The 27,972-nt window shown below is 37.5% G+C and overlaps 1 protein-coding gene across 1 annotated transcript; it reads right to left on the bottom strand.

Moving 5' to 3' along the window:
* On the bottom strand, positions 1 to 27,937 carry LOC145990215 (thiol S-methyltransferase TMT1A-like). The gene is made up of 5 exons (XM_083125888.1): positions 27,832 to 27,937; positions 18,721 to 18,832; positions 17,247 to 17,407; positions 5,762 to 6,015; positions 1 to 569 (listed from the first exon to the last, which is right to left on the bottom strand). The coding sequence occupies exons 2-5, from the start codon at positions 18,822 to 18,824 to the stop codon at positions 315 to 317; spliced, it is 774 nt and encodes a 257-aa protein (XP_082982014.1). The 5' UTR covers positions 18,825 to 18,832; positions 27,832 to 27,937; the 3' UTR covers positions 1 to 314.
* Between the last annotated feature and the right edge of the window lie 35 nt (positions 27,938 to 27,972).

Genomic DNA, 27,972 nt, shown 5'->3' on the forward strand with positions numbered 1-27,972 from the left:
CAACATTTGCATTGAAAACAATTGTTATGGTCTTCATTTTCCAACATTTTATTATGTAAAGAAGAGTACATTTCTCTATAAAATTATATTATGTCCACATACAAAAACTATAATCACAGCCCTTCTCAGACTTCAGGTAAAGTTAAATCACATCCACTTATGATCGCATTTCCCTTCTTTGAAATATGTACTTATTATTGGATATACAAAAGTAATCTCAAAAATATGCCATCGAATTTCTATTTGTAAAAAATATCGTGTATTCATTGCAATATTCATCTCTGAATATCACATTGGTATAAATTGAAAATGTTTTATTTTGTTGCAATGCCCATTACATGAGGTTTTATTAACTCGAGAAAAACACTACCTTTAGCATCTATGTCTATCCTCTTTGTTTCCAGCTTAGAGAACCCTGTTCCTTTCAAATGTTCCTCTATGTTCCTATTCAGATGGCAGCCGTTCCTAAGGTATGGCCAAATACCAGTAACTGTGAGTGTGCTCTGAAGAACTTGGAAAATGGAAGACTTGTCGTCATGAACATGCTCAAGGAAAAAGCATTTGGCACCCTGAAACAATAACATTAAAACATATAAAAGCACCTGTATATGACACAATAAAAGCACATAAAAGGAGCATTCAATACACAAATAAACTACTCTTCCAATGTGTGGGATAAAGTTATGTGAAAACTTGCAAGACTACATTTGCACTTGTGCACAATCATAGTCTTATCCTGGCACAGTTCCTGCCACAAAAAGTATCCTGCAGGCTGTTGTTGTCAATGGCATGTATTCAGTGAGGAATGCAATTAGAGCCAAGGTGGCCACCACATGATTACAAAACACCAGTGCCTAATATAAAATGGGGTACTAGTCTGAACATGACCTGAGGAGATGTGCCACTATGGGGAATATATTGCATCTTTGTATATGTTGTATCCAGTGTCGTATTTAAGAAATTTCTAGAGGGGAAAAAAATTCTACTGACTATCTAGAGACAGCATGAGATAATGCTTACATATGTTTGAGGCCACTAGCGGAGAGGGGTTGTGGGGGAGGTTATCTCGACAATTTTAAATGATAAATGGACTCACTCCATACTTCATTTATGTCACTCAGCTTAAAAAAAAAGCTTGAACAATACATATTTGAAATAATTGCTGAAAATTGACGATTTAAATTTGTATCAGAGAGAAAAAGGCAAGTCCACTTTATGATCAGAACAGCTAATCGATCGGGACTGGGCCTACAATTTTTAAAGTGAGATTTTGGCACCCACCCCCAGAAATCTATAGTATGGGACCTAACTTTTGGGAATCTGAATTGAACTTGGGCATAACTTGGGGGGGGGGGATAGAATCAAAACGTTTTCTACCCCATAAAAATAGTGCCCAAAACTACTTTGCTAAGTTTCGGTTACATTTGTGAAATCATAAAAATTACTCTTGTAAATTCTGAAAATTTGTTAGGTGGGCGAGTGCCCCTACCAAGTTACGCCTAATTAGTTTGGGGCTCCTTGAATACAAGATAATAGTGATTACCTCTATTATATATCTAAAACCCATCATCGTGTATGTAATTTCATAATCATGTGTTGTTACAGAACTGATCAAGAGAATGAATTCAATATGGATTCTTCTGTACTTTTAGTCATGATATTCTATAAATGTGTTTAGCTTGATGTAAAATTACAAAACTACCAACTTAACAACGCATGCTGAAACTGATAAATATTTCTAACAAAGGATACCACATTCCAACTTGCCAATGTGTTTTAGTTTGATTGATTGATTGATTTGGTTTATTTTACTTCACTTTTCTGCCACTTTTGGCTAATTGCGAAGATGGGTATGAGTCATGATATGATGAATTTGATAAATTGACACTAACATACACCCATACCCAGGCCGGGATTCCAACCCGGGACCCTTCAATGTGCTAACCACTCTGCCATGGAGACCGACCCATGTGTTTTAATTCAGTGATGTTGAAAGATAATGTATGTGTAACATCACTAGATACATCAAGCCATGGCAGGGTAATTTTTCATTTGTTAGTTTTTTCCCAGGCAACCAACAATCAAAAGGAACTCACCACTTTAATACTTCTGCCTTCAAGTGTAATCAAAATACATCGTAATTTGTCTATGTAGTGTTTCTGTTCTGTGTCTACATCATAACACCCATTCCCCAGAAACTACAGACTGTGGACCGAAACAAGAAAAGGTACTTCTGTTGGTTAGCATGTGCATACAGCATGTTAGGTGTAAACGAAGTGAATGGCCTTTCGAAAAGCAAGCAAATAAAGGCAATGGGATTTGCAAACATTCACAATTCTATACCGTTTGCTTGCAAAGTTATTTGGACATTATCCATAGTCTAGTGTTTCAGGGACTTCGGAACTTATTTGGGGGGGGGGGGGGTTCTTAAATTCACCAACCGATTTTTACAAACTCTTTTCCCGTATGCATGAATGCACACATACATACATTCAGCGTGCACACGTATGCATGTATGTATGTATGTATACATGCATACACATATGTGGACAAGAGATGCTGCTTCCATCCTCCCCTCCACTCTAGGTAATATAATGACACAAACAAGCAGTGATAAATAAATTAACCAGCAAATTGATGCTCTGTTGATTTATTTAATTGCATTCATTCTTACTGTTAGCTAAACTGTGATGCATTCACACATTGGTGCAATACCAGCTTTGTTGAGGCCAAGAAGTCACAATGCAGAACAGGTGCTCCTTCATATATCAATGTCCTTAATTTTTCAAGACTTAAAAAAAAAACATCATCATTTAAATACAGTAAATTACCAGTGGTTAGAACTAAGTAGAAATCAACCTTTTGAGAAGCCCACATATTGCAGGTTTATAAAATATACGGTTCTGATATCTTCAACACGTTCATCAGAGATGAACTCCCTACAAAGACGAAAAACCCATAAAAATTTATTAAAATCTCCATATCTTTGCTAAAAGCTGAAACTGTAAAGGAGGCACTGAGCACATGTAAGGACAACACATAGGATTATACTGGCTGTGGGTCCAGGTGACAAAACCTTGTTGGAAAAAGTAAGTAGTAGTTTTTCAGTCCTTGTTGATCTTCCTGTGGGAGTCCTATAGCTATCACCTTGTAATTAACCCCTTTCCTGTGTTCAGTATAATATTACGCCCACGAACATCTCTGACTGAAGTAACCTGTGTTGAACGGAATAATATGTTTTTTGTTGATGAAATATATGTTTTGCTATTGAAGAAACAACTACCTTTTATTTAGTCACGATTTTCAGTGCACACAAAGAAGTAGTAGTTCAGAGGAAAGTAAACTAATTTTGTGTTATTCTGACAAAGTGCAAACGTGAGTTCGTTTGTGTGCCAGCTTTAGTCAGTTGCATTATGTACATTTTTTTTTGGTGTTGCGTTATTTGAACTGTTGGTGATTTATTTTTGGTTTTAAAGTTTCTAATAGTATTGTCAAACAGGATTGCGAAATATTTTTTCCCTCATCCCTCATACCTTTTGAAGATATTGCAATGAAACTTGGCAGACGCATTATGTATAGACCATAGTATTTTTCAAGGTAGATTATAATCGGGTACCTATATCCAGCGCCGGTCCAGAGACCCCAAATTTACCAAAAGGGATTTTTCGGAGGGAAATTTCCCGAATTATCACCGATTAGTATCTAATAGTATTGTCAAACAGGATTGCGAAATATTTTTTCCCTCATCCCTCATACCTATTAAATATATTGCAATGAAACTTGGCGGACGCATTACGTATAAACCATAGTATTTTTCAAGGTAGATTATAATCGGGTACCTATATCCAGGCCCAGTCCAGAGGGCCCCAAAGTTACCAAAAGGGATTTTTCAGACGAATTATCCCCGATTTCCCTTTCCTCATACATGATGTACACATGTGCGTGGTACCATTTGAAAGCCTGTTCTATTCTGAAGAGAAAGACGTATGAATCATGATACTCGAATGAATTGTGCTGAAGCAGTAGCTACTTAAAAATATTACTACACAAACTCAGAAAAAAACCCCACACAGAACGGGAAATCATTTTGCCACAAAATTTCACAGGGAAGGGGTTAAATGGTTCCTGGGCCAACAGCAGGTGAAAGAACATGCCAGTGAGAACTAATATCCAAATTTAAACTAGTATTACTGCCGAGAAATTTTAGGGGACATCCAGTAAGAAGAAAAACATTATCTAAAATACTTCTTGAGTTTTACGCTGCTGAATGATTCTCTCGAGATATTGACCAAGTTTGTTGTGGGGATGTTCTCAAGCTTTCAGGTGCTGATGGTAAGAATGGTGCTAGCTCTCAAAATGTCGGAAGTCTATTTATTTAGCCTGGTCTACATCCAGGGAAATTCTCTTCAAGTCAAAAACTCTTTATATTTAATTCTTGTCAAATTTATATTTGAGTTAATTACAATATTGAGAACGAGTAATGAATAAAGTAGATAACACTAAGTCAACAACGATACATCGATGTGTTGCCCAAGATTAGAACCTAACCCCCCCCCATTTCAAAATGTGAAGTGCGAGGGAAATCAAATTCTTGCTTGCAGGCATCAAAAGCATGTTCCTTACATGCAGCTTGCTATGAATACAGACATTTAAATGTTCAAATTATGTATAAAAATGAATGTATTTTCAAAGTTTGAAATTCTTGGGGGCAATACTGTTCGAACTTCATGAAATTTGTTATCTCCACTACTTAAAATCAAGAAATGTAAAGTGAAATTACTATTACGTAATTTTTGTGAATCATAAATGTAAGAACTGAAATAAATGAAAATGTCTAGTTTCAATTTTCCATTGATATTCTACGTAGAAGAGGGGATAATGTAACCAATAGGCACGTAGAAAGCATTTCACCTTACAGGTATATTTGCTTCCAGGAGTGGCAGGTTGTAAGATTCCATATGGAGACAATGGTTCTAAATGCTGCTGAAGTCTATTTGGGTGATTAAAGATGCCAGACTGTTCAGTTAGATTTTAAGCCATCTCTTGCATGTTTTTTACTGTAATTTATACTGAAGACTAAAATCTGAAGATTCAGCTAGAAAAAAAACGATAAGGGAATAAAGATGGAAATAAAAGTATAAAGGGTGGGGAAAGTCAGCAATAGCTCGAGGGAGAGGGTTGAGTGTTCCCTCACCCCTGATCCTTCACATCAAATATTTTACAGGGCGGCCATGTAATAGAAAAAGTCTTTCTATAAGAAATACATATCTATATGTATGGTGCCAAAAACCATACAAGCAATTTAAAGCATGTTTTTTTTAAATAATAACAAAAATCGATTTAAATAAAAAAAGCAGATTCAAATTAAAAAATCATGAAAAAATGATTTTTTAAATAAAAATCATTAATTTTATCCACCCTGGTCGTGGGCTCACAAACTTCTTATGTGCAGAGCCACTAACTATTTGAGTGATTGGTTGCAGGACATACATACACTAGAGATATTACTTAATATACTATTTAAATTTTTTCATGAACAAAAATGAATCACATGAAAAACCATGACGAGCCGATATGTAGAATGTAGACATTAGTTAGGGTCGCCATGCACTAATTAAAACAATGTAAGTCAGGCACTGTATCTCGTCAACATTTCATGTTGTAACACAAGTATATGTGCAACGAGGGACAAAAAATTCTCGAGGTCGCAGAAACAGACTTTAGTAAGGAAGTTAGAATGAGAACATAAAATGTTACTTACAGGTGCTAGCACTCTTGCTATTTCTTGGAGTACAGAGTCAACATCAGGAACTGAACATAAAGCTGTGGTTATCACAACAGCATCCATACTGTTGGCTGGAATGTCTTCAATGTCTTCTGCAGAATGGAAGTGAAACTGCTTCAGATCTACATGAGAACGCTGCTCAGCACTTTTTGCAAAATTCTTCCTGGAAATGCCTTTGCTAAGTACACCCACAAGGTGACAATTCTTTGGGTAATATATCAAGTTTGATCCTATGGAAAGAGAATATAATTTGTTTAGATTTTACTGAAAACATTGAAAAATTAGGTGCGCATTATTGCTTGTCAAATGAGCATGAGATTATTACTCTGATGTCATTCACTGATTGGTTGGTTGATTTGATTTATTTTACTTTGCTTTTTGTGCCACTTTTGGCTATGGGGATGAGTGATGACATGATGAAATTGATGAATAGACACTCACAAACATCCATGCCCATATCGGGATTCAAGCCCAAGACCCCTGGCATCGTAGCGCGATGTGCTAACCACTACACCATGAGGACCGGCTATAAATATTATGAAACAAAACCAATTAATTCATAAATTTTTTCTTCATATCATAGTTGTTGTTATATTTAAATTGTTGGTAATTACTAATGTCACCAGGAGCATGCAGTGACTTTTTGCGATAGGCAAGTGATGGATGCGTCAATTTTTCATTTTGGGCTAATTATAACATTTTCAAATGTAGCACGCCAGCCCCCGTGGTGGAGTGGTTAGCACATCGAATCCTGGCCTGGGCATGGATGTTTGTGAGTGTCCATTCATAAATTTTATCACATCATCACTAATCCTCATCTTCGCAAATTAGCCAAAAGTGGCACAAAAGATGAAGTAAAATAAAGCAAATTTTAATGTAGCACATGCCAAGAGCTTATCGAATAATTATCCATTTAAGGGAGGGGGTACAAGTCCAAATTTGAGGGGTGCAAGAGTAAATGTTGAGCCAGACTGACTATAAATTAGGCATGTGTGGAAAATTTTATAAGGGTATTGAGAAAATTTGGAGGGGTGTTACGGGTGGGTAGGTGTGCATAAATCAGTGATATACACCCCCCCCCCCCATTTGCAATCAATGTGTATAACGGTGATGTATCAGGCTTGATTTTTCCTGCAACTTTTTCCTCCTTTTTTAAAATTGATCCTGACAGTTCATTCTCGTTTCATTATGAATATTCATAAATGTGTGCTAAGTGCACATATATTGTAGAAACAAACCTTCGCTGCATGATTTTTAAAGAAGATAAACAACCTCTCAACATAAATTTCAAAATGGCATAAATTAATAAAATAATGATTTGCTTGATATTTGGCGGCAACTGTAAAATAAATTACATTCTTTTTAGCCCTGAAAGTAATAAACATCCTATGAGCATAACGTTCTCATTTTAAATCAACAAATGGATTTCTGCAGCTTTTCTTTGTAGTGGTGTGCCCAGAAATTTTGAAAGAATGGAGGTTATGTATACTTTTTATTTACCTAGGTAGAAGTCAATCCTCATTTTGCCATATTTTCCTGCTCTTGGCGTTTTATTTTTTTTAGGAATACTGTGCCAAAAGCTTATGAACCCACCAACCCCCTTTAAGTAACGTCACTGCATGCACGTGTGTGATTTTGGAAACGTTCATGTCTTTGTACTGCATTATGGAAATTACTCAAGTCACTGTAGCCTGTATAGTGTTTACTTACATGTTCCAACAAAATAATTTATTAATAATATTGCTACCTCATATTCATATAATAATAATCAAGGTGCACCAGGTTCAAGTCGTATAGTGGCTCTGACCCCACTTTAAACTGCATCTTAGTCCCAATTAGCTTTTCTGTGCATAAAGGGGACTTAAAAAAATTCAGCAACAAATGACCACCACATAATATTGTTGTAATGATACCTAATGAAAACATCTTGGATTGGTTAAGCGTTGCATGGTTCAGGACACAGTCTCTCATGGTTCACCACCTTCAACTTTTCGGTATAAATTCTTGAACTTCTTTTGTAAGAAGATTCCTAATCATGTCATTTCCTGCACCACTGCAAATCGATGACTTGTCTCATTTGTCAACCACAGTGGTCATTTTCAGTATATGAAACACTACTTTTACACCAGATAACAAAAACACAACGTCCAGTGTTGGCTGGTGACTTCATTTCTTATATATAAAAATGAATGTATGTATGTATGTATGTATGTATGTATGTATGTATGTATGCATAACTCTCGAATGTCTGGAGCGATTTCAACCAAACTTGGTACACATGTCACTTGCAATCTGGAAAGAAATACTGTGGGGGTAAGACACCCCTAGGAGTGGCGGTGGGAAGGGGGGACATGTAAAACAATCAATATTAGTGTGAAATCCTTAGTTTTCGGGGTTGCCAAGATGAATAGTGAATTCATAATTTATGATGTGTGCGACTTACTCACTTTTATAGAGATTAATTCGTATTCTCAATAAATTAATCAAAAATACAACTTTTGTACTTACGTATAGTGAGTATCTATTATTTCAAACGACGTTTCGGGAACAACTGTTCCCTTTTTCAGGTTCTTTTTCTAGCCTACCAGAAATCTGTCATAGCCACGTCAAATCATCTCAAACGTCAGGAAAAAAGGAAATGGTACAGTTTAGGTGAAGGCAGAATTTGGAAAAATTTTCTAAAACCTTTACTACCCCATATTCCCTTGTTTGTTTAAAACCATCACTGTGAAAACTTCTCAATCTAAAAACCTATATACAAATAAAACGTTAAAAAGATGCCCGCCTGTTCACTTCTCTGTGCTGACCGGTGGTTTCTTCTTTGCCGAATAGTGACACACCCAATGCTGTTCAACTCCCAAGACACCCCTAGCACCCTTAGGGGTGGGAGTGGGAAGGGGGGAAATGTAAAACGACCGATATTAGTGTGGAATCCATGGTTTTCGGGGTCGCTAAGATGAATTTGAATTTAAAATTTTGGATGCATCAGCACTTAGGCTATTTTGCACCCGCCACATTAACGGGGTCCAGCCCCTTACCATAACTAAAATAGCATAATTGCAGTGTTGTGTAATAAAATATTAAAATATTGTGACTTTTGTTATAAGCTGAGGTTGTAAAGGGGCACTCAACACACAAAATTATACTGGCCATAGTAGTGCCAGTCGCTAGAGCCTTGTTTGTCTGCAAAATGCAGTCCAGGATGTACTATGTGAAAGTGAGGCTGACAATGGCTGTACTACACTCCCAATGCCATTCAACTCCAAGTTCATTTTACACTATAGTTAGAATTCATTATTTTCCTGTCTAATAGAAGATTGGGATAAATAAATACCAGACAACGCCAAGTAATCAGCTAATTTCTTATAAATAGCATGTGACCAGTGATCATTGATTAAGTTCATAAACTAATTTGTTGATTACTGTAAAGTTTCACACACCGAGTTAGGTGGTGCCAAAGGTGCACAGGAAATTCTGGAAGTTAGCAATACTCGTGGCCAGTGCAGATGAGTTCTTCCTACACCCTTGCCAAGGACAAATGTGGGCCTAAAATCGCTTGCTTTCACCCATGCATGAACTGAATAAGTCTCTTCCTTCTAACACGGTCAGCACCCCCACGTAGCCAAGTGATATGGAGGGTGTAGCCAATTTATGTTTGCAGCCAATATGACTGGAAGTAGGGGAACTGAAAAGCCTGCACATGTAAATAGCTTATAGTAAATAAATTGCATTCTGAGGTGTATAAAGACATTGGAAAACATGAACTTAAGATACCAAAATTGTTTTAAGAAAACACTGCAAGTGGTGCTTGCTCTGCCTTTCTTTACCACATGTTTCTGAATGTTACATGTATTAAAATTTAAAGATTCTAGCAGCAACAGAAAACACTAGCAAACAACAGCAACATGAAATGAGTGCCCAAGGTAAGTGGATTAGATGTTACCCTTTAATATTCTCTAATTAAGTTTGCCAGCAGCAATGTATCTATATTATGTTACTCAGTGGTCGGAAGTAGCGCGCTACTGTAGCTAGCTACAAAATTTGTAACGGTATCTGTAGCGGCGCTACATTTTGAAAATGAATGGTTTATTTTGTAATTATCTTATCTAGAGTCGCTTTCTGCCACTTTTGGCTAATTGTGAGAATAAGGAAGAATGGTGAATGATGATGATGAGCAGTGTGGGGAATGGAGGAGCAGGAGAATCCATCCTCCCAACTAGGTGTGCTTCCTAGTTTTCGTTTTTAGTCCACTTTATGCACAGAGACAAGCTAATCCAGACTGGATCTGAACCACTAGCGCCTCCGCCAGGTATCTAACCTGGGGCCCTTTGATTACAAGGTGACAACGTTTCCACTGTGCCTTCAGGGAAGCATTCCCAACAGGAAACTTACATAAAGCATATCTCCACCTGTCGCTCATTTAGCTATACCAAAGAAGCACCCCCAGCTACCCGCAAAGTTAGAGCAAACATCTAACGAATTACGCTCGTATAACGATCTACAAACATATTTTCCAGTAAGTACAACTATCATACTAGGGGCTTCTTTTGAATATCCATGTGCTTGTTTCAAGTTTTTTTCTTATGCAGAAGTAGCGCAAAAGTAGCGAAGTAGTGAGTAGCGCACATGAGTAGTGTAGCGAGCTACTTTTTAGTAAATGTAGTTGTAGCCGTAGCGAAGCTACATTTTTGGACAAGTAGCGGTAGCTGTAGCGAAGCTACTTTTAAAATGTAGCGTTCTGATCACTGATGTTACTGCATGTACTATGATCTCTGATGCATAAAAAATGTGCAATTTCTACCATGCTTTGGTTGGGTTATATTTGGTGACAACATTTACACTAGTGCTGAACCGATACTCTTACAAATTCCGATCGATACAGATACTTGAAAATTGCAATAATTAAAATATGTTCAAAAATATTGACCAATATTAGTGTGTAAATATCCTTTGCCAATTATATGCATCAATTTACCAAGAAATTTGCTTCAGAATATGCAAGAATTACATCAGAATATTAAAATAGATATCATGTAATACCTAATCATATCATTAATTCTGTTACAAAGTTTAGACAGGGATGGCAACACTGGTTGGCAAGGTAACCCTGCAATGTTGGATCAAACAACAACCAGTATCATTGTGTGTTTGGCTGTGGTAGCTGAAAGGTGAATTTCACTGTTAGTTGAATGGAGTATGGTGTATACGAGAACTGTGTGGCAGTAATCACACTGCACAAAGTTGGCAAATCACCATCGGACATTTTCAACACTCTGAAAAAGCTGAATATCAGCAGGATGTTCGTGCATTGGACCATCAACAGATACTGTGACACAGGGACAATTGAGGACCGCCCCAGGAAAGGTACACCTCAGAGGAGCCAGAAGCTCGTGAAAGCAGTGGCGGTGCGGATTCGATGAAATTCTGCCAGAAAACAAGCAGTGAACATTTCGAAAATGTCGATGTTGCATGTGCTCCGAAGTGACCTAGGACTCCGCACTTATCGGCAAAGTACTGGTCACTTCCTCACTCTACAGCTTAAGGTCCAGAGGATGCAGAAAACAAAAATACTCCTTCAGCGTTACGTACACAAATGGCCACAGGAGGATCCACGGACGAATAAATCTTCATGATTGAAAAGTCTTACAATCGTCAAAACAACAGTGTTTATGCCTCGACATCCCAGGAAGCTCGTGAAAACATGCCACGGATTCTCAGAGGCCATCATCCCGCCTCAGTGATGGTTTGGTGGGGGTTTTGTACGATGGCACAACTGACCTCCAATTCTGTGAACATGGTGTGAAAACATCTGCTTAAGTGTACCAAGCGACAGCATTGGAACCACTTGTGAAATCGTTGACCTGCACCATGTTCAACAATGAGCCATGGGGCTTCCAGCAGGACTTAGCACCAGCCCACAAGGCAAAGACCAGACAGGAGTGGCTCAGAGGAATGTGCCTGATTTCATTGCTCTGGCTGATTGGCCCTCCAACAGCCCCGACCTCAGCCCATTGGTCTACAGGTTGTGGTCCGTTTTGGAGGGCATGGTCTGTAGGAAGAGGCATCCAAATCTTGTGAGTCTTAAGCGTTGTCTTGTGAAGGCAGTGGCGGACTTTCCCCTTGAGACCGTGCATGCTTCAATCGATGACTGGCCTCAGAGACTTCGGGCCTGTGTGAAGGCCAGAGGTGGCCATTTTGAACAGCGATTGGTGCTGTGTGTTGGCAAGACCTGTACCTTTGTAACATCCAAATATTAATACAATAGCTTGCCCACTGTGCCTGTAGTTCATTATTAACTTTGTAACAGAATTTATGCAAAATTGGTGCAAAATAAATATAAAGTTAGAATTTTGCAGGAAAACTAAATTCTGCGAAAGTGTCGTGCAGCATTTTTGCAGACACTGTGAAAGATCAAAATGCTGGAAAAGTATCAGCTGGTATCGGTAGATGAATTCCAACCGATACTTTCCAATACCGATACCACTGGAATTGGAAGATACCGATACATCGGCATCAGTATCGACTCAGCTCTAATTTAGACATCCATTAGCTTCTAAAGTATGCAACACTGCTGTGAGTTACTAGTATCAATTAGTTTAGTTATGAATGTATTCTTGAAATATACATTAAGAAACTACACTGGTTACACTATATATGTAACTTTATCTTGGTAACGTAACCATATTTTATTTTTTGTGTTCCTCATGCTTCTGAAATATTCAATAGCATATTTTAGGTGATGTGCCCTTATATTACATTACAATATTACATATTACATTATAAAAGGTAAAGATATCCCCTGCACATTGCACTGGTCCATGAGCACAAATGGGAGTGCCAAAACCGAGCCCCCTGCATTCTCGATCTCAGTTATAGTGACCAACACCATGCTCTCTACCCTTCCATTGATTAGAACGGGAATGATCATCAGAGCCACTTTATTCAGGGACATTGTTGGAAAAATTCCTATTGGAAAAATTCCTATTGGAAAAATTCCTACTTAAATCATGTACCTTGAAAATTCAGGAAGTGACACCTTACATTATATTCCAAGAAATTAGTTTGGCATCTGTGTGGAGGAAAATAACCCATGTATCTTGATCAATTCCTGGTAGGAGACACTGATAGGGCTACTAGATATCCTTTTTTATCCAGACATGTCCTACATTCTAGCCTTATGTCTGGCATCTAGGAGGCATTTGAAAAAAAAAAACATACATGTCCTACATTTTTAGCATCACATAACTTGAATTACGGAAATACATGTTTCATTTGAACAAAGAGAAAACACAGGAAAGAGTAGTGAAATTTTACTGGTTCAGACATTGTAATAAAGACAATCAACAATCTCTTGGGGACACATTCTGTTGATGTCACTTTTCAATATCTGAGCGATTTCTTGCTTTGGGGTTTATACCGATGGAAGCAATCCTGGATCTTTGAAGGGATGTCCCATTGTAATTCAATATTTTGATTGTAAATCAGGGTGTATACAGAACAAAGTTAATGAACTAAAAACCATCCCAATGAAACTTCTGGAACTATTTCAAATTATGTCAAGCATATTATGTTTCACATTACTTCAAGTTATTCCTGAACATTTGTTTGCTATTGCAGGTCATAATGCAACTGTTGAGAGAGTATTTTCATTGATGTCAGCACAATGGACTGATGAGAGAAGTAAATTTCTCCTTGAGTCTATAAAAGATTTGGTACTGGGAGTTTATATATTTTTACAACCTGAAATTTTGAGGAAACCTGACTACACTAAGAAGTACAAGGGCTGTAAGGGGTGACCTTCCACATAGTACACCCAATTGTCAACCTCACTTCCACATAGTATACCCTGGACTGTATTTTGCAGACGAATGAGGCTCTGGCGACTGGCATTATGGCCAGTTTAATTTTGTGTGTGTTGTCCTTGTGTGTGCTGAGTGCCCCTTTACAGCCTCAGCTTTTAACGAAAGTCACAATATTTTAATATTTTAATAACACGACACTCCAATTATGCTATTTTAGTTATGATACAGGGCTAGACTATGTATAATGTGACGGGTGCAAAATATGCTGACGCACCCAAAGTTTTAAATTCAAATTCAAATTTTAAAAAAAACTAAGAAGTAAGACTGAAAACACGTTTATGAGAAGTGTATTCATGTTAGGGGGAATAAAAAACGGAGTTGATAATAAAAAGACGTAAGTGAGTTACTAAATTATTTCCGCGAAACTTACTTGTGAAGCAAGCAACTAGTTGCCAAATGGACGGTGGCAGAGGCCACTGAAATTAATTGAATATTTAGAAGTAAGTTTCATAGAAATAATTTAGTAACTCACTTACGTCTTCTTATTAGAAGTGTATTATTTAGTAATGATTACAAGCTTGCGAATTTTGTATTTAATAAATTAATGAAAAATCATAATTTTTTAAACTGAAAATGTGTCAATTTTACATTATTTGCTAAAATGTTCTAGTAAAGTGTAATCCTTATTTGTGTCCTACATTTCCCTTCTAGCGATCTGGTTACCCTACACACTGCAGTTCAATTGTTTGGATACTCAAGCCTCGAGGGACTAACCTATGTATAATCTGAACTTCAAACAAATCTTTTAAACTTATATAATGTGCATGTGGAAGGAGGGATATTAATATGTATATTAATATTAACCAATTCCATTCATACAGCCAGTGGCAGCTCGTGGTCTGGCTCTATAGGTGTGCACTTCAGTCTCGCGTCCAGAAGAAGTGTAGTACCATCCCTGTCAAATACTCGCACCCATTTTTGCATACATAATGATGCTAAATGTATTGGCAACCCAAGTTTTGATCAACTTTCACTGAAAATGAGGCTCGGACAAGGTTATATTTCATGAAACTTATTTTAACATGGATTTTTTACAAATTTCAAATATTTCGGACATTTTCCAGCCAATCACGAGAAGAGCGATGTTATTGTGCAATATGTAATTCAGCATTCGATAACCTGATAAAATCACTCAAAACATAGAAATACCGATCTACAATATCAATACTATTGTCGATTTGCAAGATATTTTGTAAAAACTTCCTCCCCCGCTCTGCTGATATTAATGAACAAGGAGAATAATAACATTGCCGTACACCAAAGAAGCCGATCCAATACCACATGGAGGAAATCAGTTGTAATCTATCTATCTGTTGTTTATTTCTAATGACATACTGATCGAACCAAGCAAACCAAGCAAAATCAAGAGAATAATAAATATTAAAGAAAATTACAGTACTCACTCAGTCCCCACTCCCTGCTTCGTACTTCAGAATTTTTCCTTCCCTTCTGCCGTATCCATATATTAATTACTTTAGTTGCTACAGGCTTTGTAGCTAACTCTCCTCCAAAAATTCAACAAGGTTAAATATTAAGTCTCTGCTTTCGCTATGTACAGTTTCCCTATTAATCATGAAATCAAACACATTGCACTGAAAAAGGAACGACCTTTTGACAGCGTTAAACAATTTTGCAATGCAGTAACAATGCAAAACAGCTGACTGATTGATGTACACTCCCTCTGCGCGGGTTGATAATTTGGCTACTGCGCCACAGGGACTGTTTATTTTGGCCAAGATGCACTAAGCAAAGGCAATACCAGACATGTTTAAATCACCAGTTTCGCTTTCATTCGCCCACCTCCCATTACCCTTTTTTCTTGCTCGGAACAGGATGAGAGGGACAATATACAATCGAAATTTCCCTTTTCTAAAAAAAAAAATCCCTCAATTTGCAATGATGCATGGGTTCCTTCAACTCCGTCACACCGTCTCAAATGGAATGGGCTTGTAACACTACATTTGCTAGCACTCAGACTGCTGTGTTCATGGGGTTTCCTTATGATGAAAAATCCCCAGCCACGGGCCCCAAGCTAGAAGACCCAATCAGCATTCTCTATGCAACTGCAGCAACAGCATCACAGGGCAAGAAAGTCAAATTGTGCGAGCGCCCCTCGGTCTACACGTGTTAATATCACTGATCGCTCGCTTCTCCATCACCTCTCTTGATGAAGCGGCTCAGAAACACTTGATGTTTTGAAGGAGACAGAGTTCAATGAAGTATAATAATAATGATTTGCATTACAGATTTATTTGGGTGTACATGTGTGAATGTGCGAATAGGCAGAAGCTGCTACCGCATACAGCACTGGGTTAGACTGTGACCGTTTCAATTCACCACTGCTAGGGTGTTTTCCTGTAAAAGATTTCTAACCTTGATTTTACATTTAGCTGTATTGTACACTTCCTAGTCTCAGTCCATGAAAAGTGTATAAAACTTACTATCTGTCCATTCAAAGTTTTCTTTTTCATTGCACGGAAGCTGAAGATGAGAAAATTTGCTGCATATGTGTGATTCACAGTTTGGTGAGGAGAAGCCACTCTTTAGGGAAAGGAGAGGGATTTTTCTATGTAAACTTTAAATGATTTAAAGGAAGAAAGTTTCCATGAATATTTTAGACTCAGCCCATTTGTTTCCTTGCATGCTATAAAAATACATTGCACTAGCACTACACCGAAAGTTGATGTTGGCTTCAATTAAACTAGTTTAAGAACAGGCATCTATCAACGCTTGTGGTCATGGCCTGGAGGAAAACGGAACAATATATACAAAACAATGAAAAATGTAAAGGCAAACCTGTTATGTGTGCACTGTAGCATGTCATGAAAGCACACAGTGGAGGTGATGTGAACACCGCACTCAAGCTCCAGTGTTGCTCCAAGGTAAAAACTGATTAGTGGCTGAGTAAGCCCCAGAGTTGCTTCAAGTACGGACAGTGGCGGATCCAGATGTTACAGTTGGGAGGGGTGAATTTATATTAGGTACCTCACCGAGAAACCAAGAATCGATTCTAAGCTACACTTGCACTATTTTATATCAGGAATATATAGTATTGTAAACAAGAATCAAGCTGACTAAAAAATGGGGTACAGGACTGGAAAAGATGGTTATTATTGCATGTTGTTGTGCCATGGAAAATGAAAAAACACCTATTCTCTCATGGGGTCTCAGGTTCGATTTCCTTTTTGGGCATATTGCACAGTGGTTTGGTTCCAATTTAAACTGTAGGTCCAATTCCGACCAGCCTATCATGAGCATAAATTGGATTTTAATCAAGCTTTAGACAATATGTTCTCGAGCCTGTCACACTTGGTTAGAGTCTTCAAAAGTATTAGACATAATAATATAACCAAAAGTGTGGTAGTTGGGGGGGAGGAGGGTAATCACCCCTAGCACTCTCCCCATGGATCCGCACATGAATATGGACACTGTCAGAAAAATTCCACCCTGGAATCAAACTTGGTTCTCTCGGATGGCAGTTTAATGCACCACCGACAGGTCCACAGTGGCTCATAAATACAATGTATCATTAGCTGTGGACACCCTTGCCTTTGTTTAAATTATGAAGTGCAAAAATATTAACACTTCGATGCACTCACCATTCCTCAGACCAAATTCCAAAATGCGAATAAGTCCTTTATTCCTCAACTCCCAGTCATATGAAACAATATCGTGCAATGGAGTTAACAGCACTTCCTTCAACCCATCAGTAGCCTCATCATATAAATTTTGATATTTTGTCCATGTGTATGTGTAAACCCTGCAAATGTAAAAATGAGAGATATAATTGTGTCACTGTCAAAAAAAAAAATCCTAGCCATGTTGAGTACAACTGAGCCTTCTGATTAAAATATGTTCTAATGTAAACCAGACCTTTTCAAAAACAGAAAAATTAACTGAATACCAAATGTACCTTTTCGGTAAGCATTGCTAAGACTAAACCCTACAGAGATACCTGGAATAAAAACTCCACTCATAAACGATACCTTGTTTTCAGCATAACTGTAGCAAGTGATTCCATTAAAATAAAATGTGATTTTTCTTTTCTCAAAGGCAAACTTTTTATGCATCAACAATATCTCTTTCTTACACCAAAAGCATATTTAAAAGGGGGATTTTGCATACATGATTAAATTATTGGCCCACTGTTAACCCATAAGGATGTATAGTGGAACCACAAAAAAAACCTGCGCAGACCCGCGACTCCTGTGTACCATACTCTTACGTGGAGGAAAGGGGCAGAGTGCAGCATGCTTCCTTATGGACCGAGCTGAATGGAAGAAGGGAAAGCTGCATGGAGACTTTTCGTTAAAGGTTCTTTTGTTTGTGGTTGCTCTACACGAATGGGTAAAAATTACCCAGGCAATTTTCAAATATATATTTTGTGTTCATTTCCAATGAGTGTCTGAGGCCACCCTTCTCAGTACCTATCCTGCCAACTCTTCCAAATGCCATGACCATAAACCAGCTGTAAGACTGTGTTATTTCTGCTCTTATGGCCATAGAAAGAATGACTGAGTAAATTAGACTCATTATTTCTCTTGTAGTCTATGGTTCTTACAAGCATAAAAACACCGGTTTTCATTGAGACGTTTCAGGAGAATACAAGTTCCTTCATCAGACATTTATTTTTAGTTTGATTAAAGATTACACTCAGACACACGCTCACATATTTCAGTTTGGTATTTCAAAATGTTCAAAATTAATAAAATTTCATTAATCAATAAAGGTTTTGTTATTTAAATGCTTTAAAACAATTATAATTTGCACTTATGAAATAATTCTGCTTCTGGGTAATAATTACCCAGCATGCATCCTTAATGTTATGGCAGGTACTGCTTGTCTTACTGTCTCTCTTTTTCTCATCTTTATCAACAGCATACATAATAAATGTTCAAACTAAATAAAATTAATCAATCAATGTATTATTATTTACGTGCATTACAACAAATATAATCCAGACTTAAGAAGAAATTTTGTTTGTGGGTAACTTTTACCCAGCACATATCCTTACATCCTTCTGGGTTCATGAAGGTACCACATACAAACAAGGAAAGTCATATGATGCCTTACCTAGATTTAAAAATGCCAAGAAATTTCCCAAAAAAGATGAGAGCCCCAAATGATGTTAGTAAAGGTATCAGGTAGCTCTGTAAAATGACATCAGCTTCACTCATTTTTAAACCTGAAAAACAAAAATATGCATCTATTAATTCCATCTACAACCGTGAAAGGCTTCTCATTGTACATATAGAATCTTTTTTTCTCTTAGGCCAAGAAATAAAGCACTTAGTTCTGATTTCGACTGTATAATTTTGGTATCATCACGATACGCATGGATTTTATTTCATGTTTCTACTTAATAGGTTTCCACATTATTTACTGTGTTTTTATGCAGAATTATTATTTTGTCCCGCTCTTATATACTTACATGAATCGATTAAACAAATCAGGTTTGGTGCTATTAGCATTATGTGTTCACGCTTTTTTATTTAACAGCATTAGCCATTTAAATTGAAATGCACTAACAGAAAATAGCAACATAAACTAAAATTACATGCAGTAAAGTGAGTTACACATTTTTTTAAACAACAGCCTTCTCAAAACGTGCCTGATTTTCAAAAGTGTCAACTTGGTTTAGTAACAGTGGTGAAGCGTGACATTTTTATGTACTCTTCACAAGACTGCCAAAAATCAGGGTCAGTCTTTCAACCAAGAAGGGAGAGGGCCCTATATTTCTCCCCGGTAAACGCCAAGGTCATTGCCTATTCAACGTAAAAGCTCACGGCAGTACCATAGACCATATGACTACAAAATACAAGAAACATCCGTGGAAAACTGACCTTCATGTGGATTAGGATGCACAGTTGGGTAGGAATGACCGAACCTGCAAGTTGTATAGTGATTCATGCAGGTTTTTTAGATTTTTAACTTTTTTTGCTTATTTACCTGTGAATAGGTTTATTGTGCAAGTTTTTTTAGTGAACGACTAGCTTTTTACGTACCTCTAGTGCAAAAACATATTTTAAATGTATCCAAACCAACCCAGGCCTTCTATCAGTTGTAAAGGGCAAGTAAAACAGCGTGGCTACTCTAAGGCCATGATAAAACTCAAGTATAATTCCCGAATTTCAAGGAGAGCTTTCCAAAAATTTATTTCTAAAAATTGAAGGGTACAGGCAAATGTTTCATCTATTTAAACCTTGCTTATTACCGTGAGCAATCATAAACATATTAGGGAAATGCTTGTGATTAGGCTACACAAAACAATATTTAATAAAATTAAAGCACTTCCATCTGCAAGAATATGCACGTGAGCAAACAACCAGTGGTGATTAGGGAGGCCAGGCCTACCCTAATATATTTGGCTTTTATGGATAATCTTTATTACTTATAATTTCATTAAATGATGCTTTAATACAAGAAAACTGAAAATCTAGGCCTTATGATAATTTCCACAAATTTCCATCCCTACCAGAGGTTCTATTGTCACATGTCGAGCCACTTCTCTGAGGGCCTTAGCTGGTCCCATAACATTCTATGTGATTCATGCAGGAAAGCATAATTTCAGGGTCACGTTCGCCCGAAATGGACACAGTGAGTCCGACATCACACAGTGATGCCAACCCTAGCATAATTGTGCTAAACGTAGTACAATTTGAACTTGGTTGGCACCTAGCATCCTGAGAGACAGATAAATTGAATTCAGAGGAATATATTTTGAAAAAATAAATTTAAAAAAAATCACAGATCTTATTTGTTTCAAACAAAAGGTAGCATGCCAATCCAGCCACATCTGGTCCACCGTCTTCTTTTCATTTTTCTTTATCTTCCCTTACTTAGTTCACGAGGAACATTTTATTGAAGAAAATTGCTAGAAAGTTGAGGTCACAGATAAAACAAGCCGCCGCCTTTTGTAGTCGTCGAATTTTCTCAAACTTTTTCAAGCGATTGAACCAATTTTATTAGTTAAATCATTGTAATTAATTTAATGGGTGGAAATTACCAATATTGTTTAACACATAAACTACGCATGTTCACATCACAACTGCCCCCAAAATAGATGCATAAAATTAACTTAAGACCTAAGTCATCCGAGCACAATTTAGTTGCATTTAGGAAAATTTTAGAGTTTAATCAGCACAATTTTCCTGATTGGGAGGTTGGCAACACTGGACACACGAGCTTCACATCTGTTTCTTGTTCTGCACGGTGTGTCCACCGAGGGGAAAGGGAATGTGAGGGTAGAATGGCAAAGACAACTTGTTCCGAGGGCAAAAAAATGTTTCTATCCCAGTGTTCTGAGTTTTCGTTGGTTCCTCGATTTACTCCTGTTGCGTTGTTGTTTCTTTGTTATATTTAATCTTGTTTTTCTTTTCATCCATTTATCTTTTATTGTTCTTCTATCTTTGATTTTTTTTATTACTTCGCTTTTTGTGTCACTTTTGGCTAATTTGCGAAGATAGAGAAGAGTGTTGATATGATGAAATTGAGGGATGGACACTCAGAAATAACCATGCCCAGGCTGAGATTAGAACCCAGGACCCCTTGCGTTGTAGCGTGATATGCTAACCACTCCACAACAGGGGCCGGCTTTCACTGTTGTGAGAGTGAAGTGAGCAAGGGGAATAATGACTTGTACAGAGGCTGTTCAGCGTATATGTGACCAAATTTGATTCCTTCCCCCTGCACTCAGAATTAACTCACCCAACCTTGGTCGGGCATGTTTGTCAGTGTAGTGTGTGAGCTGTAAAAGAGTGGTTGTGTTTTCTCACTGGGCCGAAAATCCCGCCCAAACTGAGCCACTTTTGGGAGGAGTACGTTGTATAATTTTTCCAAGCATTTGCATTTTCTGTCTGGGCCAAAAATGCTGCCAAAACTGAGTTGCTTTTGGGAAGGTCATGTTGTAGCCCTTTATGATGCAAAGTTCAGTGTGTCAATGATCTGGAAGTAGTGTAAGAGCAAGGATTGTGACGTACGTTTGACTTTATTCAAGGATGTGATCGGCAAGTATAAGGATTGCATGCCCCCAGCGTTCGGTTCTCCAACAAAGGGGACGAGAACACAGCCGTGCACACAAACCACCACCAGTAAGCAGGTGCAAGGTGCAGTTAGCAGTTTCCAAAGACATAGTTAGATGATTTGCCATCTGTCTTTGGGTCGGTGGATTCTCTTGCATGGCCATGCTGCGAAGTTTCGCCTGCATACTGGTGGTGGCTTGTGTGCACGGCCGTGTTCTCGTCCCCTTTGTTGGAGAACCGAACGCTGGGGCCATGCAATCCTTATACTGATGCTGATTCTATTGCATTACGTATGTGCTCCCAATTCTTATTTACGTCTGTTTCATTTATCTTTTCATCATCATTTAAATCCTGCAAAACACCAAATCTATTTGACAGTTTAATTTGGTAATCTTTCTTAATTCTTTCATCAGCTAATTTTCCTGTAATAAATTTTAGAACTTTTAGATTTTCTTGTTTATGATTTATCACTGCGAGTTTTTCTCTTAATTTAGCAATTACTAAATAATGGTCACTGGCACGGACAGCACCTCTATGTGAACGAACATCAATTGTACTAGTAAGCCTTTTCTTATCAATGAGAATATGATCTATCTGATTATGAGTTTTACCATCTGGAGAAGACCAGGTATATTTATGGATATCTTTATGTTTAAAAGTGGTACTTTTCACAATTAAATTCTTTGAGGTTGCAAAAGTAATCAATCTTATACCATTATAATTACTTAAGTCATGAAGACTTTCTTTACCAATCGTGGGTTTAAATGTCTCTTCTTTGCCAATCTGTGCATTACAATCACCTAACAGAATTTTCATATCATACTGAGAAAATTTATCAAAGACCTGTTCCAACTCTGTATAAAAATCATCTTTAGTATTATCATCTTTATCTTCCTTTGGAGCATATATGTTTATTAAAATAATTTTACACCACCTACCCTGTAAAACTGCATATGATATCCTATCATTAATAAATTCTACTGTTTTAAGAACCGAGATAATTCTATTATTTATGAGAAAGCCTATTCCAAAATTATGATTTTCCGTACCACCATAGAAAAAAGTATAATTTTTACTTTTACAATTCCCTTCTCCTGGCCACCTAACTTCCTGGACAGCTACTACATCTAATTTATACTTAACTATCTCATTAACTGTACACTGAAATGGCCCAGGCCGGTAAAGGCTCAGAACATTCCAGGTGCCTAATTTAATATCCTTATTCCTAATATAGATCTTATCCTTAGTCCAGGGACCTCCCAAAGTAGTCCCCACCCGGAGATCCGAATGGGGGACTATTTTACCTCCAGAATATTTTACCTTGGGAACATCCATGGCCTTATATTGCTGTTTCTTGACATGTCTTTTTACAGTGCAGAGTTGTCAGCTCTATGCCTAACCCACAATATTAATGGAGAACCGCACCTGTCGTTGGTCAGCTCGGATCTAGCTGGGAGGATCACATTGTAGTCCACCAACCATTCCCCACTTCTGCTGATTGTGGGATGCTCATAGAGCCATGACAGGACAGCTCTGTAAATCCCAACAAAGCAAAATGTTGACCATTTCACTCTGTTGGTTGACTAACTGCAGTGAACAAGTCACTGGGCGATGAGGTCGTTGTACCTATATATTTGTAATTGTTCCTTCATCCATCTTATGTTACCACCATTCATACTCATCCTTGCGATTAGCGAAAGAGGCAGGGAAGTGAAGTAAAATAAACTAAACCACTCAATCAGTTAGCAAAAATTCTTGACCACAAGTAATTTCGGTAACACTTTGATCTAGTGAAAACGGATTTCTTCATTTTTACAAAAGAAACTACTTACCGAAATCAGTTTCTATAGCATTATCGAAGTTCATCAATGTATTTTCTTTCGTGTAATCTCTTTTAGCTCGAATTCATATTTGTTTCTAGAATAATGATTTTTTAACTATGTTTGCCTAAACTAACGGAACCCAACCTAACCTTGCCATGAATGGTTTTTGGGGAAAAAGCATAATTCCACCATAAAGAATGTTCCGCAATGCAGAATACATAAGTAGGAATGTTAAAAAGGACAAAATAAATGAGTTATAGGTGTTTTCACGAGATCGAAGTGGTACCGTAATTTCTTTACGGTAATTGTTTACTATCCTTCGGACGCCTATAACTTCGGTGTTTCGTCGATTTTTGACATTCGTACTTACCTATCTGCTTCAAGGAACATTCCGTGAATGGTTTTTAGGACTATCCATCAGGAATCGGTACGAAATTTAAACAAAAAAATTATTTTCGTTTGAAATTTTTGACTCAAATTTCCCACCGATTCCGGGCTCCGCCCCTGGGGTAATTGACCTACCGCCCCCAACCGCTAACGCGGCCCCGCCTCCCCGGCTTTTTCAATAGACTCCCTGTTAAAGGCATGTTAGAAATTGGCCGGAGTCACCTGCCCCCAATTGAGCCCCAAACTTTTAAATTTGAAGAAATCCGTTTCCAGGATACGGAAAACTTACCTGAATTTCACAAAAAACACTTTCCCGATGTTAGACAATACTACAGGAACTTATTACGGTAAGTAGTTTCTTCTGTAGAAATGAAGAAATCTGTCCGAAGGATAGTAAACTAGTACCGTACTAGATTTTAAGTTTCATACTGATAGAAATGTTATGAAGGCCATTGGCCCACTGTACCCCTCTAGAATTATGTTGATTTCTTTTTATGGCTATTTTTCGGTGTTTTATGTCAGCTAAAATTGGTCCCAGTGCACAGAAAACACAAATAACAGAGATATTTGAACTCTTGGAGCACTTACGCCCCCTTATAGCTAAAGAGCATGTGCAAAAGATTACACCATCAAACTTAGTAGTCCTAACTTAAAAATATTGAAAATTGCTATCAGCACCAACTGTGGTAACCGTTCCGAATGTTTAATGACTTTTTCAAAATTTTGTAGAAGAAATATGAAGTACTCCAAAATTGTATTTGTTACGGTCAATAAATAACTGGATTAATGCCGTGAAAAAGCAAAATAAAGTGACAGAGCAATGAAACTTACGGGATATGTAGGCAAGGCTGGGGTACGCCACATGTCTGCGAGGCGAGTTCCAGACCACGTCACTAGGTGGTAGCACTGGCAGGGAAGGGAGATTGTGTACATGTAATGTGCCTCCAAGGTGCCAGTCAGTCATTCAGTGAGGTGAGTCATGTCATCAGTGTCAGGTGCCACAAAGGAAGCTCAGCGATCCATGATACAGTTTTTGACGGTTGCTTGCTTAGCCGTTATATGCGAAAGAGTAGGTAAACACGACAGCAAGGAGTGAGCATGATCTCATCTATTGCCACAATGCCCTCCAGGAAACCATCAAACATTAACAAATATGCATTCACATGTTCATGTGTGTGTGCTTCTCTCTCTCTCTCTCTCTCTCTCTCTCTCTCTCTCTATATATATATATATATATATATATATATATATATATATATATATATACAAACACACACACATACATACTTAAAATTGTAATTAAAATTTAGTTTCATGTAGTTTTATGTGTATACATATACTCACTAATTCTATCTTTACAGTTCTTATTTGATTTCAAATTGTCCATACGTTTTTCTTTCGTCTTTCTTACTTATTTACTATTATTGTTATTATTTACCCTTTAAAGGCATGTTAGAACCTGCGCAACATTATTTTTCAACAATTCACTCAGACATTAGGAAGGTACCAAAAAAGTAAACATTCACAAATTCACAATCCACAATTCATTCATAAGAAGAAAAAGAAAATGTGTAGACGTGTGCCTGTGACAGGAATCCATGATGGAAGCCCTGAAAAACCGTAATCACGTTAAGTAGGTAAGGAATTTTCATATTACAAAAATGTAAGTTTCGTAGCACGTAGATCTCTAAAAATTTCCTTCCGCGCTAGTTAAGAACACCCTTTCTTAGAAAAAACTTAATTTGGAAGAAAAGATTTGAAATGTGGTAGAAATCGAGGGTCTAGGATTTCCGGACGCAGCCCAAGAAATATTGATAGTTCTTATAAATAGGTAAAATTATTAGAGAAAGATAGTAAATACACAACTTATGCAACAATCTAAAAAATACATGTTGATTTTCTATTTGCTATAAATGGGAATTAAGCTGTTTGCAATTAAATAATCGGAACTAAACCCATACATTAAAATTTCGGTAACCACCAAACGTCTCTAATTCCCTTATTTTCGTATTTTTCACATTGATACTCACATATTCTGCATTCGTAAGGATTCTTCTATTTCGCGTTTCGTTTTTTGCAGGCAAATAGTCTCAATTTTCGAAATATCGAGTATTTTTATTTTGTTCGCTTTTGCTTGCGTTACACGCGATATGGCGGAGAAATCTTGACTAGCGTAGTCCATGATCAGTGGTTATGCAGTGTTGCGACCTTCTTCATAGCAAAATATCTAGGTTCTAGTATGCATGCAGAATACTTAAGTATGAATGTGAAAAATACGAAAATAAGGGAATTAGAGACGTTTGGTGGTTACTGAAATTTTAATGATATTGATAACAACATAGACCTTTAGCCTAAAAATAAGGTAGCAAGAGTGTTGTGCGATAAGTGATTGAAATAAATCAAAGCAACTGATTGTGAAATAGGTAATACACGTCTCGTACTCTCATTTGATGTCAAAGAAAAAGTCTGACGAACTTTGGATTTTTTTCCCACCTACTCGGAGCGAATTGACAATATAGAGAAAGGCTCCAATTTTGTTAATTTTCGGTATATTAACTAATTTTGGCCTCCTAATCATGAATCTCTTGTTAAAATGCAGGGTATTTATCCGATTTGTTTAAAATTTGGGATAGTTACTAATTTGGGCCTCGTAATCACGAATCTGCACTTAAAATTTGGCGCTCACGTATAAATTTGGCGTTGATTTGGGGGCAGGTGAATCCAGCCAATTTCTAACATGCCCTTAACAGGGAGTCTATAGAAACAGGCGGGGCCACGATAGCGGTTGGGGGCGGTAAGTCGATTACCCCAGGGGCGGAGCCCGGAACCGGCGGGAAATTCGGAAATCGAGGGTGTGGAAATACGAACTTAATTGAGATTATTTTGCTATTTCCACGTGTGAGCGCCAAATTTTAACTGCTGGCGCTTATTTGGGTGCAGGTGAATCCGGCCAATTTCTAACATGCCCTTAACAGGGAGTCTATAGAAACAGGCGGGGCCACGATAGCGGTTGGGGGCGGTAAGTCGATTACCCCAGGGGCGGAGCCCGGAACCGGCGGGAAATTCGGAAATCGAGGGTGTGGAAATACGAACTTAATTGAGATTATTTTGCTATTTCCACGTGTGAGCGCCAAATTTTAACTGCAGATACGTGATTACGGGGCCAAAATTGGTGAGTATACCGAATTTCAAACAAAATGAAGAAATTCTCGGAATTGTCAAATCCCTCCTTAAAATTCCATGTTGAGTTACAAATTGTACTGGATTTTGAACCTCATCGAATTTCACCACGCATCCTTTGCACGTCATGGTGTCGCAAGTTCGTTATGACAAATGATGAACAGTAACGCAGGTTTATTTACGTTCTATAACTGTTACACAGTTACAAAACCGCGTATTTGGAAACACTGACCGGTTGTTACGTCATGAAACGCTCGCAAATATTTGGTTCACGTAGTAGACGGACAGCAAGGGAACAGCTTTCGTGCATCGGAATGAAATTAATGTCGAAAATTACATGATTTACCGCCAAAAAAAATTCAACGAGGGAAAAACAAAATTCCAAGACCTTCCTAAAGTATAAATAAACGCATTTCGGTAAGTAATTTCTCCTATAAAATTGAAAAAAGACGTTTTGGGGAAACGAAAATTTTACCACCCATACATATGAAACTGTTACCAAAAGTATAAATCCTACACAAACTGCCTTGCACTTTCAGAATTAGGTCAGATGGTTTCATTATAAAGTTCGAACATGGAATTATTTAGAGTACATATTTGTAAAACGATAAAGTTGCCGATGCATAATTAAAAAAGGAAGGGAAAGTTAGCTAAGTGGGCGGGGTTCGTACAAAAAAAAACCTGTATTTGAACACGTCACATATGAATGGCAGATTTTTAATGGAAAGTACGAAACTAAACATTATAAGGACAAATTTATAATTAATACTCACGTGTGTTTTAATGAGTGTGAATATTTTCTTTCACTTTCTGCTAGTAAGTTCTAACATTATCGTCTGCCCTGACTCTTGAAGTCCAAAGCCACTTGTTTACTTTAAATGCAAAGAGATCTGTCCAGGACCACAAATTTTTCT

Source organism: Lepisma saccharinum, chromosome 7, assembly GCF_977018435.1.
Source record: "Lepisma saccharinum chromosome 7, izLepSacc3.1, whole genome shotgun sequence".
Taxonomy (NCBI): domain Eukaryota; kingdom Metazoa; phylum Arthropoda; class Insecta; order Zygentoma; family Lepismatidae; genus Lepisma; species Lepisma saccharinum.

What these genes read in the sequence shown, in the direction of transcription:
- LOC145990215 (XM_083125888.1), bottom strand. Translation starts at nt 18,824, where the DNA reads ATGAGTGAAGCTGATGTCATTTTACAGAGCTACCTGATACCTTTACTA. An exon ending in CTTGGCATTTTTAAATCTAG is followed by an intron (nt 17,408 to 18,720) that starts GTAAGGCATCAT and finishes TTACATTTGCAG; the next exon opens with GGTTTACACATACACATGGA. An exon ending in TAGCAAGAGTGCTAGCACCT is followed by an intron (nt 570 to 5,761) that starts GTAAGTAACATT and finishes TTATTGTTTCAG; the next exon opens with GGTGCCAAATGCTTTTTCCT.